Source organism: Thermobia domestica, chromosome 3 (assembly GCF_964235325.1).
Source record: "Thermobia domestica chromosome 3, izTheDome1.hap1.1, whole genome shotgun sequence".
Lineage (NCBI taxonomy): Eukaryota > Metazoa > Arthropoda > Insecta > Zygentoma > Lepismatidae > Thermobia > Thermobia domestica.
The window spans coordinates 134,953,155-134,968,831 of record NC_137456.1 but is presented as its reverse complement, the minus strand read 5'-3'; the positions used below and the strand labels follow the sequence as shown (position 1 = coordinate 134,968,831).

Below are 15,677 nucleotides of genomic sequence, written 5' to 3'. Positions count from 1 at the left end.
TCCAAACCAGTAAAAAGAATATCGAAGAAATGACTGCATCCTATTTCCATTCCCTCTTGCTGATAGTGTGAACGAATGGCAATAAATAGTTCTGGTTTTCTTGTTTTTATTTCCTTGCAAAGTAGATGGTTGAGAAAAAAGTAAAAAACAGAACCATCCTGTGACGAAGAAATAAATTAGTTGATCATGTAGGAATCCAAGAAGTTTACGAACAACCTTACCCATAGCCTCACCCCTATTGTAAAGTGAGGGAGAGGAAGAGGTTAGAAACGGATGAAAAGAAAGGTTCTTTTTTTGGTGAAAAAGTCAACATTCAGAGCCATCTATTGACGGAAAAATCGGAGAATTGAAAAATTTTCTCCGGTAGACTGACTCTTAACTTCTATCAGTCAGGTACATAAGACAGGTTTGTGTTCATTAAATTTTATAGGTATAAAAGAAATTTTATGAAATACTAAAATCAAGAGAGATGATATTCAGAAGATAATCAATAGGATGTGGTTCCACAAAATAAACTATTTGAAAATTGTGCTGACGAAGGCAACCACATTTCACCGAAATCTTCACAATTGCAAATTCTAGGCGTTTTTACGTTGTTTAAATAATGCATATTGTATAAGTATCCTATCGAATCAGGTAACAAATGTAAAAGATAGGTTATGATATTCTGATCTCTTTAAGGACTTTTTTCGTTGAATAGTCACAAAAAATGAATGTTTTAAACGAACAGTCACAAAAAGAATACCTCATTAATGTTTTGCAGAGTACAGGGAGCAGAAATAGCGCACGGGAGGAGGGGAGAATGCATTATCAATATGTAAGTTTGAAGAAAAATAGAGGAAACTGCAAGGTAGAAAGAAAAACTAATAAAGCAGCAAAAAATGGGAGAAAAAATTACTTCCTTTTAAGTTTCTGGCAATAATAATGAAAGCCAAATCGCCAAACGCTATCTGTCTACGGAAATGCACAGACTTTACGAACACAGTTACTAGTTTAATAGCCAAGTCCACGAGAACATGGTGCCGAAAATTATACTTATTCACGAGGGGAACATTTGTGCTTGTTCAGACATTAGACTCCAAAGTCGAATAAGGAAGCAATGCAAGCATTTTCGGTAAAGCTATTAATGTATTACAGCAGAATCAAACTGGCAACACAACTCCAGAAGCAGCTGGAACTTCTTAAGGACATGCAAACATCCTATTCCAAAGTGCTTATCTGCCGTTGTAAAAAACTGAAGAATTCAATCCATCACCCAAACCCACTAACGCAGAATACAATCACATTTGTCTGAAAGTGTAAATGATTGGGTATAAGAATACAAAGAAAGTTTTCCATGAGAGTTTAGGTAGTGGCCGGTTACAACTACAATGGCCAAATCTAATTCGCCGAAATATATCAAGTATTTATGCCGGACTGATTTCAATTCTCATACAGTAAAGATGCCAACAAAGTTGTTATCTATCAAGACAATACTACAAGTTAAGCCAACCCTTCTATTGTTGTCTACATGGAGTGTATAGCAAGGGTTTGAAAAATCTGCTCGCCAGTGGCGAGTACATTTTTACATTTGACGAATAAAGTCTGATCAATAAATAGCAGATGTCGATTTTTTATTTGTAAGACACACGCCAATAAACAAAATAAATAATGTATTGATATGTTTACTGCGTTGCAAAATTATTTTTGTTTATTCGTATAAACATTGTGACTACAAAATGATCTGGCTATTAGATTTTTTTGGCTAGCTAGAACTTGCAAGTAAGATTTTTTTAAGCCCTGTGTATAGCCTTTAGACTAGTCTTGAGTTTATATCATATTGATGAGACATACAGGTAAAAGCACCCTATGCATCGCAAGTTGATTTCTGTAGCCTCGGATTGCTTAAACGGGCTCTCGGGAAATGGAATATTCCGCACTCCATTAAAGGTTTATGCAATACCTGCTAGAAGTGCGAAAGAGCAGATCTTGCAGGCAGAACATAATCGATTATGGATAAAATATCCTGATTTTCGCTGCCATAACCATGAACCGACTTTCGGTAGATTCAATTACGCAATCCAGGTGGTTAAGACATTTAAAAGAGCATTTATTACTTCAAAAACTCATCTATTTTGAATACTGATTGATGAAATAGTTTTCCGCTTTAAATTTGTTAGTTGCGTTTGATGTGACTTGCCAGAAAGAAATAATATTTGTACCCTCTCAGATATTACTTGACTCGAGTAATCGTTTTTGTTCGATTCAAGCTTAACGTCCCGCTTTAGTACCATCCCAATGAGACAAATCCACAATATTTAACAAGAGATCTGAATCACATGCAGTCCAGCCGGGGATAGAATCACATAGTACATAGTATAGAGGTTTACACTGAAAGGACTTCTGATATCTAAAGCAGTCAGGTTTTTAAATTTTTTGAGTGGAACAGGAGTTGGAAAAAATTTGAATTTGAGAAAAAGATTTCAAATTCTGAGAAATAATAGAAAGGAATGCATATATACCAATTTTTGATAGAAACTGCCCCTTCAATCCACTTTATTATTATTATTATTATTATTATTATTATTATTATTATTATTATTATTATTTAAAAATTATGCATTCTCCCGCCCCGAGTTAGGTCAAGTGCCAAGAAAAAAAAATAATAAAGGAGTCCATACACATTAGAAAAAATAAGTTTTCTACTACTCGAAATATACGTTTTCCTACTGTAGACAACTCTGTGCTTAAAAAGAGCCTTTTATAAACCTTCTCCTTGATATAGTGGAGAGTTTTTACCTTAGTGTGTAGGGTCCTGGGTTCGATCCTTGGCCAAGTTAGTTTGTTGACAACATCGTGTCCGTGGGTCTTCTCGGGTTCTCCCGTTTCCTCACACATTATCATTCCAAAATTTGTTCTATTTCTGACCAGAATAGTGTTTCGTTGTTCTCCGGAAACCGAATCCGTTAGCACAGAAATAGTTTTGTGCGTTTTCCAAAAGTTTTCACCGAAACCGGTTTCGGTGAAAACCGAAATGTCGGTTTTTCGGGTTTCGGTTTTTCTAGAAACCGGTTTTGCCCATCCCAAATTCAAACCGAAATTTGATCTACGATCTAAATTACAGCTGTAGAACTTTAACAAAGGAAAACTGTCCTATTGTAAACAGGTATGCTTGATAACAGAATTTCTCTTCTTGTATAAAATTAAAACTTCCTCAGAAATAAGTGCCTATACAACTGATATTGAAGCATTTTTTTCCCTTCTCTTTCTCTTTTACATGGACACAGAAGGTACGCTGCGTGAGATTTATGAATAGTTACATAGAAAAATAGTTTCGATACTTTTTGAAAAAACTTCCTCAGAAATAAGTGCCTATACAACTGATATTGAAGCATTTTTTCCCTTCTCTTTCTCTTTTACATGGACACAGAAGGTACGCTGCGTGAGATTTATGAATAGTTACATAGAAAAATAGTTTCGATACTTTTTGAAAATCACAATGTTTTCTCAGCTCGTTTCGAGTAGGAACGTTGACTAAAGCAAAAGTTTCCACAACAGCATATCTCTAACAGTTCCTTATTATTTCTACGAACACTGCTTCTCCGCTTCTTTGAGCAACAAGAACTTCCTTGGCTACAAGCAAATCAAAAGTCTATTTATATAGATTTCTTAAAACACATGCCTCGATGTTTTACTTTGAACTGAGTTCCAGGTCAACTATTTGATAACTAAACAGCTCTTCGATATGCAATTTTTATTCACAAAAATTCCACTAAACTATAATTGCAAAAGTATACCGAAGGTATTAAATATTCAAGACTCAAAGTGATATATACAAGATAGTCTATCCACGCCATTAAACTAAGTAAATAAGTAGTACTGGACGCCAGTGTCCCACTTGAAATAATTAAGATGAAGTACTTTAAGTTACCTGTAAACTGCATCTCCCACTCTCTCACCGACTCCATTTCCATCGTATTTAGGTCACTCAAATCGTCGTATTCTTCTTTGGCAGTGTCAACAGAGAAAGTAGCTAGGCCTCGGGAAGCATCGTGGCCAGCAAATGCGGAATATGGACCACCTGCAAATAACAATATTATCAGTGAAAACTATTTGACACTAGCTTACCTAGATTTAGTTTACAAACAATGAAATATGTGGGAAACAACTGAAAATTTGGCGAACTAGCATGAAATCATATCCCCGGCCTCCCGCTCAGCAGAATGACAGACTACGAAGCTTTAACTGTATTTTATGTAGCACAGTTAAGATTAAAAACAACCCTGCAAATCAGTTTTACTTTTTCTCCTGTAATTTATAAAATTTGCATTAACAAATTATTGCAGAGCTTCTTCAACCTAGCCGATTTTCAACTTCAATATTTTCTTAAAGTTGTCCGTTGAATTTTACAGCACTTTTCTTTTTCACACTCATTCTCTCTCTCAAGATATACGAAAGTTGAAGAATTTTAAATTTTACAATGCAGATCTTGAGTACTTACAAGCTACTATGATGTAAAACAACCTATGTTTTCTTAAGTTCGTTACTGTTAATATATTGGAGTCTGTTATGACGTTATATACCATGATCTGTTCAGCAATGTGTTATTCGTAAGTAACAGGAAAATCGTTCTGGTATAACTAAAGACAAAGATGTTCGATATCAGAATTTCTCATAATTCGACACTCGCTTTCACGGTAAATGAGGATATAACTGTTTTTCGGTATTCAGTAGAAGCATGCCAAAGTAGATTTTTCTTTTTCAGTAAAAACCTACAACCATTTCGAAAACATACGTCTCTACCAATAGCTGATTTTTTTCTTTCTTCCTCATTCTTTCTTTGCCAAACACACACACAAAGCATTTTTATATACATTATGAGATGTTTACTGATAAGTTAAATACCAAATGAGTACCTTATTTCGAAGCAATTTTTGATAGGCGTAGTGAGTTCGTATCTTTAAAATAAAACTACAATACAATTCTATTAAAAGTCAAAGTTTGTTTACCTGAGTGGTACATGTCGTGATGTTTGGTAAAATTGTGATATTTCATTGCCTTTACTGACAAGCATATTATTACTACGGGATTAGTTCCTGAATTGCCACTTATTTCACATTTATTGTTCTTTTGGAGTGCAGGGAAAAGATATCAGACTTTCGTAACATTGTCTTCTAAAATTGGGTAACCTGACTACAAAACACTATCAATGAACATAAGGCGGGGAGTATCTTTTTCATTTTTTTTTTTTTTTTTTTTTAATTTCACGACAAACCTCTCAAGTAAACAGACTGACTTAAAAAATAATGCATTAAAATACTTAACGTAGTCTATTACCATCCCTTGATTTCTCAACATGCATATCTAACCCTAATATTAAATCCTAATTCATTATTTCCAGTTTTCCTATCTTTTTTTAACCATGGAGAGGGAAGGAAAAAACTGGCAATATCCCTACTTTATTGACTTGTGACCTAATGTCGATAGTTTAGGTGTATGAGCTAGAACTTTCCCTGAACAGAATACTAAAACAATAAAGATCTCATATCCACAATGGCAGTAAAGCGATTATTTCTGTTGACCATTTTCTTTTCTAAACTTTTCCTTCGTTTACACGCAACAGGCATGTAGTGAAACATATTCCAGTTCCCATATACAGAGCATGGAATTAAAGGAACCTTCAGATGCTCTGAGCTAAAACTACATAGCATGGTTAGGGAGAGAACAAAACAGGATCAACTTTCATAACGTAAAGCCCATTGCTAGCAATTTTCTGACGACTTAGGATCTCAGAATATAGCGTCGTCGCAAAAATTATTATTGTTATTACTGAAAAGTATCTCATAACAAAATAATTTAAAAGTATACTTTGTGATTTATATCTGTACCTCGCCGATGTGAAAGACTTCATGAACCCTATACAAGAATACTTGTTTCTTTAATCTGTATGCCACATAATATGGCAATAACACTAAAATTATTTGTTAAAATTAGAGTTGACGTGAAATTTAGAAGACCACGAACGTGTCGCGAAGCAATAACACAAATGTTAAACAATGATCTCTAAAACATACCTTTTTTATATTTACCCTCTGCCCACTCGCTACTAATAAAGTCCATTACTTCTCCCTGCTTTGGAGTTCAAATGTAAGAATAAGTATTTCTACCAAAAAACTATATGTAGTATACAACATATGGTGATATTCTGAATTGTATTTCATTAATTACAAACATTAAATCGTATCTGCCTGAGTCACCAAACTGTTCAGATACAGCCATATCCAAGTTTATGGATCAAAGCAGACAATTTATTCACTGAAGAAATATGCTAAATCAAGGATCTCTTTTGAATGTGGATTTGATCTTAAAAAGCAATCAAAGTGAAACTAACTAAACACAAAAAGTGACTTCTCTCTCACATAAATGTCCCAGCCTTAGGAGTAACTATCCCACACAAACTTCACTTTTACAAGCACAATTATACATCGTAGTTCTGAGTCATGAAGGTGACTCAGTCATCTAACACAAAAAGCAATAGAATAATACAATTAGATCGTTGGATAGTCAAACAAAGAGGATTTTAAAAAATAAAAAATAAAGACGAAGTAACTAGTGTCACGTAAAATTTGAACGTCCACTCACTGTATCATCCACATGAATGTAAACCATGATTTCCTTTACATCACATCTGGAAATGCATAATAAACATACAAAGATTTAAATATATGATTATCATGTAATGTCACGCCTCACGTCATATATTCAAACTGAACATAAAAGAACAGTTTTCTTGAGGGAACTATACTTTCCTTTAGAGATCTACTAACCTATAGATTGATAAAACAATTATTAACTAGAATCCAAATTTGCAGCTCGTCAAATCAAAGTTTAACATACCGTCTACTTCAGACTAAAGAGAATCGCAAAACGTTAAAATATTAATTAGCTTTTTTTTTTTTTTTTTTTTTTTTACTGAACATTTCAAAGAGTTAACGTATGTCTCGAGTTGCCACCTGCCCCAAATTAGGCGGAACATCTCATTAAGAAAAATTTCAGGGTCCTCAATCATGCGTAAGAAGGACGTATTATATGCCAGACGCGAAATTATGCAAAAACACAAAATGTGACAGAGATTAAGTGATTCTTGTAAAATTCGACGCACGCTGAATACCTATCGAGATATCGGTATGGTTCTATTGCTAAAACTTTTCATATCAGTAATTTACTGTAATTTAGCAATAGTTAAATAGTCCATATGCTTTCGCAGGAAGAATTCTATCAAAGAATTTATTTATACAGAAAAAAAAATTAGGAAAAACTTAATTAACGGTACGTTAAGCAAAAGCTCTAACAGTATGAAAAACAAGATTTCTTTAAATACTGAATTTTCGGCCGCCCATTACAATCCTCTTCCTGTTCAAGAGTACGAATTAACCTTTTCCACACCCCAGCCAGCTAACAAGGTAGAAGATTGTAGTAAGCAAACGAAAATTTGGCATTAAAAATTTTTCAGATCATTTAATTTTTTAAGCAGCCTACTCCTGAAAATGTTTGCGAAGAGAGCAGCAACAAGAGTTTTGTAATACATACCAAATAAATCACACCAAGCACGAAACTAACTAGATTCGGCCATATTGGAATAAAAAGATAGGAAATTTGGAACAAGAAATCCTTCGCTCAGTAACATGTATTCGACGCAGTATCTTAGGTAAGAGCGCTGCTAGAACACTATACCGTAGCGTCGGCATGAATAAAAGATGCAAAATGACGTAAACCTGATTTAAAAAAAAAATGCTTCCTCCATTGACTGGATGAAAACTGGGTCATATGTTTGACCATTAACTGTTTGAAAAGTGGGTCAAACTGGCTTTTGGTAATAAATCTGACCTTTTTTTCTTCTTTTAACAAGAAAAATACAGTAAATCTACGGATTAGTAGTTCCGTTTAGTTTTCGCTCTGGAACAACTGGTTACGCACCTCTAGTCGATTAAAAATGAACTTATACCTTATTTTTAAAAGGAATGGTTTGGGAACTGATATTCCCAATGTATACGTTCAACAAAATATATGTACATTATCAATGATTTTGAAAGTAATTACCCCCTCGAATTTGTAGCCGGTAACCGCAAGTATCAAGTGAACACATGCCATCCCTCATCCTTGGTCACGGCTCATTATATCTTACGAACTACCCAAACTCAAAACAGTTTTGTTGGTATACACAAAAATCAACCGAAAAAATGTGATTAGGCTGGAATTTTTATAGCGGTGATTCAAGTAACTTGAAAACTGCGAGAATGCATATCTGCTTAAAACTGCCTGCAGCGTAATCTTGATTTCTATTACTGACTACGCTTACGCACCGACAGTCCACTGAAGTGTTATGGCTTTCAATCTATACATGGGGAATTCAAATTGTAACCCATCAGAATGCAGGAGCCGGAGCGGTTGCTATTTGCAGCCATATTGGAGTTTAAGCTTATTAAGCATCGATTAGCTTAGTACGTGGCACCCTGGAATTACAAAGTTACTTTACATAAGTAACATAAAAAACTATTTTTTTTTCTTCTTCAGGCAAGTAATACAGACGTACAATATGACAAGATTGTTTTTTTATCTTTTCGCCAAACTGATCTCCCGATGCTTTATATAGAATTGTTCTGCTAACGAATTACAATGTAGGTAGGAATCCTTCTAAGAAATTTGTTTCTTAACCCAAAATAAAGCGCAGTGATCAAAACGAGCGGATCAGTAGAGTAGCACAGAGCTAGCGTGCCGAAGTTGCACGGGTGGGCGCTAATTGAAATCACTGAACTATATATATATATATATATATATATATATATGCGCTTATAAGTAATCAAGAGTTGCCTGAACTCCTTCAGCCATCACCCCCTCTTTCTTTAGTGATCGAATTTATCTGAAAATTTTCATTATTCTGGGTCATTCTCAATCTGCACCAAATTTCCGCCAAAATTAGTAGATATAACCACTAACTTTGTGCGCACCTGAACTAAATCTGTTTAGAGGTAGTGGAATAATTTGCTAGTATTAATTTATCACTTACCATTCTAATTTGAAGTAACTAATTTCAACTGTAAAATTACCAAATCAATTTATACAGATGGGGAGCTATTTATTCCTTTCCCTTACCGAAATGTGTTACGTGGGGAAGGTGAAAAACTGAATTCTTATTCCCTAACCGTAGTTGCGAGAAATTGAAATATGCTTCATCACTACATAAATACCCGTTTTCTTTCTCTCTGTCTCGCTCTCCAAACATAAAAACTATAATTTAGAAAAAATAAAGGCTTGTGTATAGCCCGCTCCTCCCAGTTCTTTGTCACCGGAACTGGAAGAGTCACTACTACTACTACTACTGCTACTGCTACTACTACTACTACTACTGCTACTACTACTACTACTACTACTACTACTACTACCACTACCACTACTGTTACTACTGCTACTACTATTACTACTACTTATATCGAGAACAGAACCCAACCAACCCCTGCGGGGCTTCTAACCCGTTCCTACTACTACTACTACTAGTATTGCTACTAACTACCACCACTACTAATAGTAGTAGTATTACTACTAACTACCACCACCACTACTACTACTACTACTATTTCTACTACTACTAATACTACTACTTATACTAAAACCTCCTTACCACAAGATTTACATCTTAAATCTTTATAACATGCGATTCCGATTCATTATGAACTAATATGAATCGTTAGAATCACTGTGATTCGTTAAAAATCACTGGGGGGAGCGGGCTATACTCAATCCAAAATAAAGATAAATTACAGAGATTTAAATCTCATACCGGCAATTAATTGTGGAAAGCCAGAATCCTACCTAAGGAGACCTGATATTATATATTATTCAGATTTTCTTAATATTAATGCAATTATATGACATTTAATCATACTGCCGACTCGTTACTATACACCATATTGTTACACGTGTTCCTATCATTTTTTCCCCTTTTGAAGGTTCTAAAATAGATTTAACATGTTGGTATTAAATTATATGAGTTTTTCTACCCTCCGAATTAACACAAATTCTGACCAGATGCATTAATGCCTGCTGTGGGATCATACGTAGCTATCATATGAGCACACAAAACATTTTACCAACACATGCATATGCACTGAAATATATTAGCATATGGACTGAGAAAGACATCATAAGAATGCAAATTTCCATATAAATTATCTTTCGCGCTAGCACATAAACATGTAATTTTCCAAATGTGGTCTTTCTGTACTTCATTCCTCACAGGTATATATAAAATTTTAAATACGTTTAAACACAAGACTATTTATGATAGTCTATACGTTAATTTAATTGATCTAAAATGCTATCATATTACATAACTAAAATTCTATGACGATCTTAATTGTGGTACCCTAAGGCAATTCAAAAACAGAACTTCCGTTGAGATCTTACCGCGTTACTTGCAGAAAGTCAAGCTAAAGTGACGCTTAGAGGTCAGTACCATTATCATACGTAAGTTAAGACTATAAAATAAAAATAAACCCTCTTTACATCTTACCAGGGCCGTAAAAACGCTTTCCTCTTGTAACATCGAACACTTTTCCATTTACTGCAACAAGAATTCGTTCTTCAGGACCATTACCATCGTATTTTTTAAGCTCCTCCAATGTAAAATCTCTCTTCTTCATTTTTGGCAATTCAGGTTCGCTTGGCTTTACAATTTCTTCTTTCTGTCGGCTCTTCAAAATTTTGTACACAAGTAACGTAATTACTCCGACGAGTGCTATATTAATAGGACTCTGCACTATTTCTAAAAACATGCTTGTTAAGGAGAGCCCGCTCTCCGAACTCGCCGTTGTACTTCCCTCATCAGCCATCTTAAGTGTTTTACCCGTCCGCAGCCATGCGAGATACAACTTCACAGACCGCAAGAACGCGAAGTAAACTTTGAACAGCTGAAGTAAGAAATACGCTACTGGCTTCTGCTTTATCACTTCCTGCTGCAATCTCATTTCAACAGTTTTCTCTTGTTCTTGTTATGATCTTAAATAGTATGAACGTAAAAGTAGTATTAGACATACTTTTATTGTAAAGTTACGAATTAAAGAAAAATAACAGAAAGATTAAATAGATGTATGAGTTTGAAATCCGTGAGGAATCTGAGACAACTTTAAACATAGATCTACGCAATTATTATACTTTTCTTTATTTTATTAACAGTAGTACTACACTCCAATTATTGCCTCAATTACTCCCAGAGGTATTTTAATCTACTATAGGGTATTTACGAGATAATCTATTAGTTGTCCTCTACAGCGCTCGAGGATGTCTGCGTTGAACTTTTTGAACTCCATGTTTTGAAGGTCATCACATTGGCTTTTCCCATTTGATAGAAATATAGGCTGTCGTATATGGACTTTTGGGTTTCGGGTATAAGAACGATGAATTTCGGAAAAGTGTCTATTGAGGATTAAACAACAACTCAAAATGTATTTTTACTCAAAAGTAGATGTGTACCCCAATGGGTTCGTGGGTACTACGTAACTTCTGATTTTTTTTAATATTTAGAAATACAGTATATGTGTCTAAAATTTAAAGATTGTTACCGCCTCTTTACTCGATACACCTTACCGAAATATGGAGAAATAAAGAATAGCATCAAAGAGGTGTAGGGTTTGCGTACTAGGCAGTGCAATTTCGAAAAAAATAATTACTGAGTCCTAAAAACAACCTCAAAAGTAGTTTCAATCAAAAACACACATACACCCATATTTGGTTTGGATACCATGAGGTCAGCGTCGGATTTACGTATAAGCTAGGACCTCACTCTCATGAGAGCCCCCAAAAATTACAGAAAAAAGTGAATATACAATTCCAAACTATAGGATAAAAAGTAAGTTATAAAACTTAACATATTTTAACAGTATTTTGTATTGTGTAGGCTCTTATGGTGTAAGTAATGGGGTCCCTCCTAGGCCCGTAGCAGCTGAAACATTTAGGGGGCCCGGTAGAAGTTAGAGGGGCCTGATCCAACCATATTGTCATTTACAAGTCTACCGTAAAAAGTTTAAGGGGGCAATAAAAATTTAGGGGTTCCGGCCTCCCGTGCCGCCCATGGATACGGGCCTGGCCTCTCCTGCTAGCCTACTCCCCCTATATAACTACTTTGCTATAACTACTAATATAACTACTATTAAGTAATATAATATAACTACTTTGCTCATTTTTGCACATAGAGTGCATACGTTCTTCATGGATTGGTTGCATAGCAACATGTAGCATTACAGTTATACACTGCAGTGCAGACAATTTGTCATTGACAAACTATTGGCTGGATATAGGGGCTCATTACCTTCAATAGCTTAAGGCCTAATCAAATCTAACCCCGGTTGTGCATGGGGTTCGCAAAACTCACATTTTTAAACATTTCCAAAATATGTCTTAAGAAAGTTTTAAAGAACGTTACAGGGTGTGTTTATTGAAAACTGCAAGTCGGTACATCCAACGGTTACCGAAATATGGGAAAATAAATAACGATACTATAAGTATGTAGAGTTTGCATACTAAACAGTACAATTTTGAAAAATCAATTGCAAAGGTCTAACATCAATTTCTAGAGTACTTATAATCTAAAAGAAACGTACATTCCTATATTGTTTCGGAGTTCTTAGAGACACTATGAAATAGAAACATATTAAATGTTAGAATTTCGGAAACAATTATTGATGCCCAACAAGAACGAAGATGGTACTCCTATAGGTTAAATTAGTATCTCGGCACAATTTCTATCGAAAAATTAGTTCAGTTCTAACTTTTCTTTGGGCAGTTTCAAAAGAACATCGAGTCGTGTAAAACAGTGAAAATTCCACGTCAATATTTAATATAGTAACTGAGATATAAGGAATTATATATTTTATGACGTCATAAAATAGAGACTGGTGTTGTAAAAAAACGGTTTTTTTCTGTGAAGTTTTTTTTCAATAAAAACATCGTTCTTTTTCATGTTTTTTTTTTCAAATTTCTGTTTTTTTTCTGGCAACTATTATTTATTGATTTACGTTGGAGATTATTGAAATAATCAACAGAACTTGAGTCGAAGCCCTCGTAACTTACAAATCTTTTGTTTCTTTATACGTATATACTAGCAAAATTGTGTGATTATTCCTTTCGGCCCCAGGTCATTTCTGGCGTTTTCCTACATTTCCAGTTAGTGACTTATTGCTCAAAAACCATTCATTCGATTGATATGGTTAAGGCCTTGTTTTTTAGAAAATAGATGTGACTATTTTTTGGTGTAAGTTGCATTGCAGTGTTGCCAATGGGTAAGAAATGATTGAGGGAAATGTAGGGGTGAAAATTTACAAAAAAATCCCTAACCGAATTTCAATTTTTTTTGTATCTAGTACCACTCCTGCTATATGGGTTCAAATCACCAAAAAGAATCTTTGGTGTGTTGACAAGGTACAGTGAAATTCTGTAGTCGTTTGCTTCCATCCAAAGAGAGAAAGAAAAAATTCTGTCATACACATGAAATTTTGACACTTTTTACGCCTCACAAGCAAAAATCAAATATGCCGGGGCTACAACTTCTCTAATTATCCTATTGAAACTTTTTATGATGCGTTCTGTAGGGCAAAGAGAAAGCTTTCAGGTAGTGGTACGTTTGTTTCAATGTAGCCAGTAAGAGGGTAATATTAGAGGGGAAAAGGGAATTTTTTCCGAATTTTTCACCTAAAAGCGGGAATTAATTGTTTTGGCTGGAAACACTGCCATCAGACAGACGAAAACTATCTAAAAATAAACCTTAGTACTCCAAGAATATATCCTACAAGTATCATGGCGATATATAACAAAGTAAGCATGAAATTTTAAAAAAAATCTCATTCTACCTCAGAAATTCACCATTTTCTTACCACTTACAGAACATGGTTTATTATAAACCTCAACTGTACTTTCCCTAATTATTCTAGTGAAACCTTTTATGGTGCACTGCTTAGGCTAAGAATGAGGCTCCTAGACACTGCTACGTTTGTTCGAATGTAGCCAACAAGAAGGAAATAATAGAAATAAAAAAAAGATTTTTTTCCAAAATTTGCCCCTAAAATCTGGAATTAAAATTTTCTGTATCTGGCAACACTGCTATCAGACACACACAAAAACTATCTTAAAATAAGATTTGGTATCCCTCTAATATATCCTACAAGTAGTATGACATCTAATAAAGTAAGCATGTCAATAAAAAATATCTCATTCTACCTTTAAAAAAAATCACATTTATCTTCCCAATTAGAGAACAAGGTCTACTGTAAACCTCAACTGTACTTCCCCTAATTATCCTATTTAAACTTTCTATAGTGCGTTGTGTAGAGCAAAGACGAGACTTCCAGATACTGGTACGTTTGGTCCGATATAGCCAACAAGAGGGGAATAATAGAGACAAAACAGATATTTTTTCCAAAATTTCCCCATAAAATCTGGAATTAAAATTTTCTGTATCTGGTAATACTGCTACCAGACAGACGTAAACTATCTTAAATTAAACATTGGTACACCACTAATATATTCTACAAGTGTTATGACGATATTTAAGGAACAAAACTTGTAATTACCAAAAATATATTACGGTAAACAGAAAAGTAGGGAAAAATTAGAAAAATCAAGGGTTAGAACCTAAATATGAATTCTTCGTGCGTTCCCTAATTATCCCATTGTAACGATCTGAACTTGCGTTTCTTAAGTAAGGACAAATGTTCGATTGGCGTAAGTTGGCTTGCACTCGGACGTATAGGTACGGATTTATAAATAAAAATTTCTAATTTTTGCCCAAATTTAGGAAAATTTTAATTTCCCTAATTGGCAACACTGCGCGCAGGCCCGTCCAATTGATGTCATCAGTTAGGTATCCATCCGAGGTATCTACTTGGCAAGTCTTAAGGAGGTCTTTCTACAACAAAGAAAGTTACAGGGAAAAAGTAGTAAAGGAAATTTGTAATCAGAAAATTCTCGCATTTTTGGCTGGGGTGAAATTTGAGAAGGAAATTCGACACCAGAAGAAAAAATTAATATAATAAACTATAGTCCAACCATATTTTGCAAGAATAATATCCCGATATCTTAATTAGTGTCCACACAGGAGTGGATTAAACAAATGACACACCCGTGTGTGCCACTTTGGCCACCTGGGCCACTGAGTATACATTTGATTACATTTTGTTTTACTACTAACTCGTGTTGTTGTTGTCGTTATAGTCTCGACTAATAATACTATCGTAGTTGTAAACAATAACTTTATAAGGAAAATTTTCTCCTTTTTACATCTTAGTTCCAACACTGTTGGTGAGAAATGCAGGGTGTTTCAAAATGAATTTTGGGGTTTTAAGTCTTCGTAGTATTTATTACATTTTACGTACAATTATAAACAATGCATCAAGTAAAAGAGCACCTCAAACAGTCTTTGCTACAAGTGTTCAATGTGAGATTCATTCGTCACACGGCACACATCTAGTCGATAGGCGAGAAAGGCCCATAAACTTTCCGCCATATGGCACAAAATACATTCAATTTAGGAGAGTCTCGTTTCAAGTGTACCATCTCCTGAGGATTTGCTGACGGCCAGATACAAACATTATGAGTGTTCACATTAGCTCTTAGGTGAAATGTCGATTTACCACTGAAGACGACACGAT

The 15,677-nt window shown here is 34.6% G+C and overlaps 1 protein-coding gene across 1 annotated transcript in view; it reads right to left on the bottom strand.

Annotated features, from left to right (window-relative positions):
- The window catches only part of LOC145680757 (membrane-associated progesterone receptor component 1-like), a 29,658-nt gene extending 18,640 nt beyond the window's left edge, over nucleotides 1-11,018 (bottom strand). The window contains exons 1-2 of the mRNA XM_081751737.1: nucleotides 10,550-11,018; nucleotides 3,911-4,060 (exon numbers count right to left, since the gene is read on the bottom strand). Coding sequence (XP_081607863.1) covers nucleotides 3,911-4,060; nucleotides 10,550-11,003 — 604 coding nt within the window. The 5' untranslated portion in view covers nucleotides 11,004-11,018. The remainder of the gene's footprint in view (nucleotides 1-3,910; nucleotides 4,061-10,549) is intronic.
- Nucleotides 11,019-15,677: the final 4,659 nt, after the last annotated feature.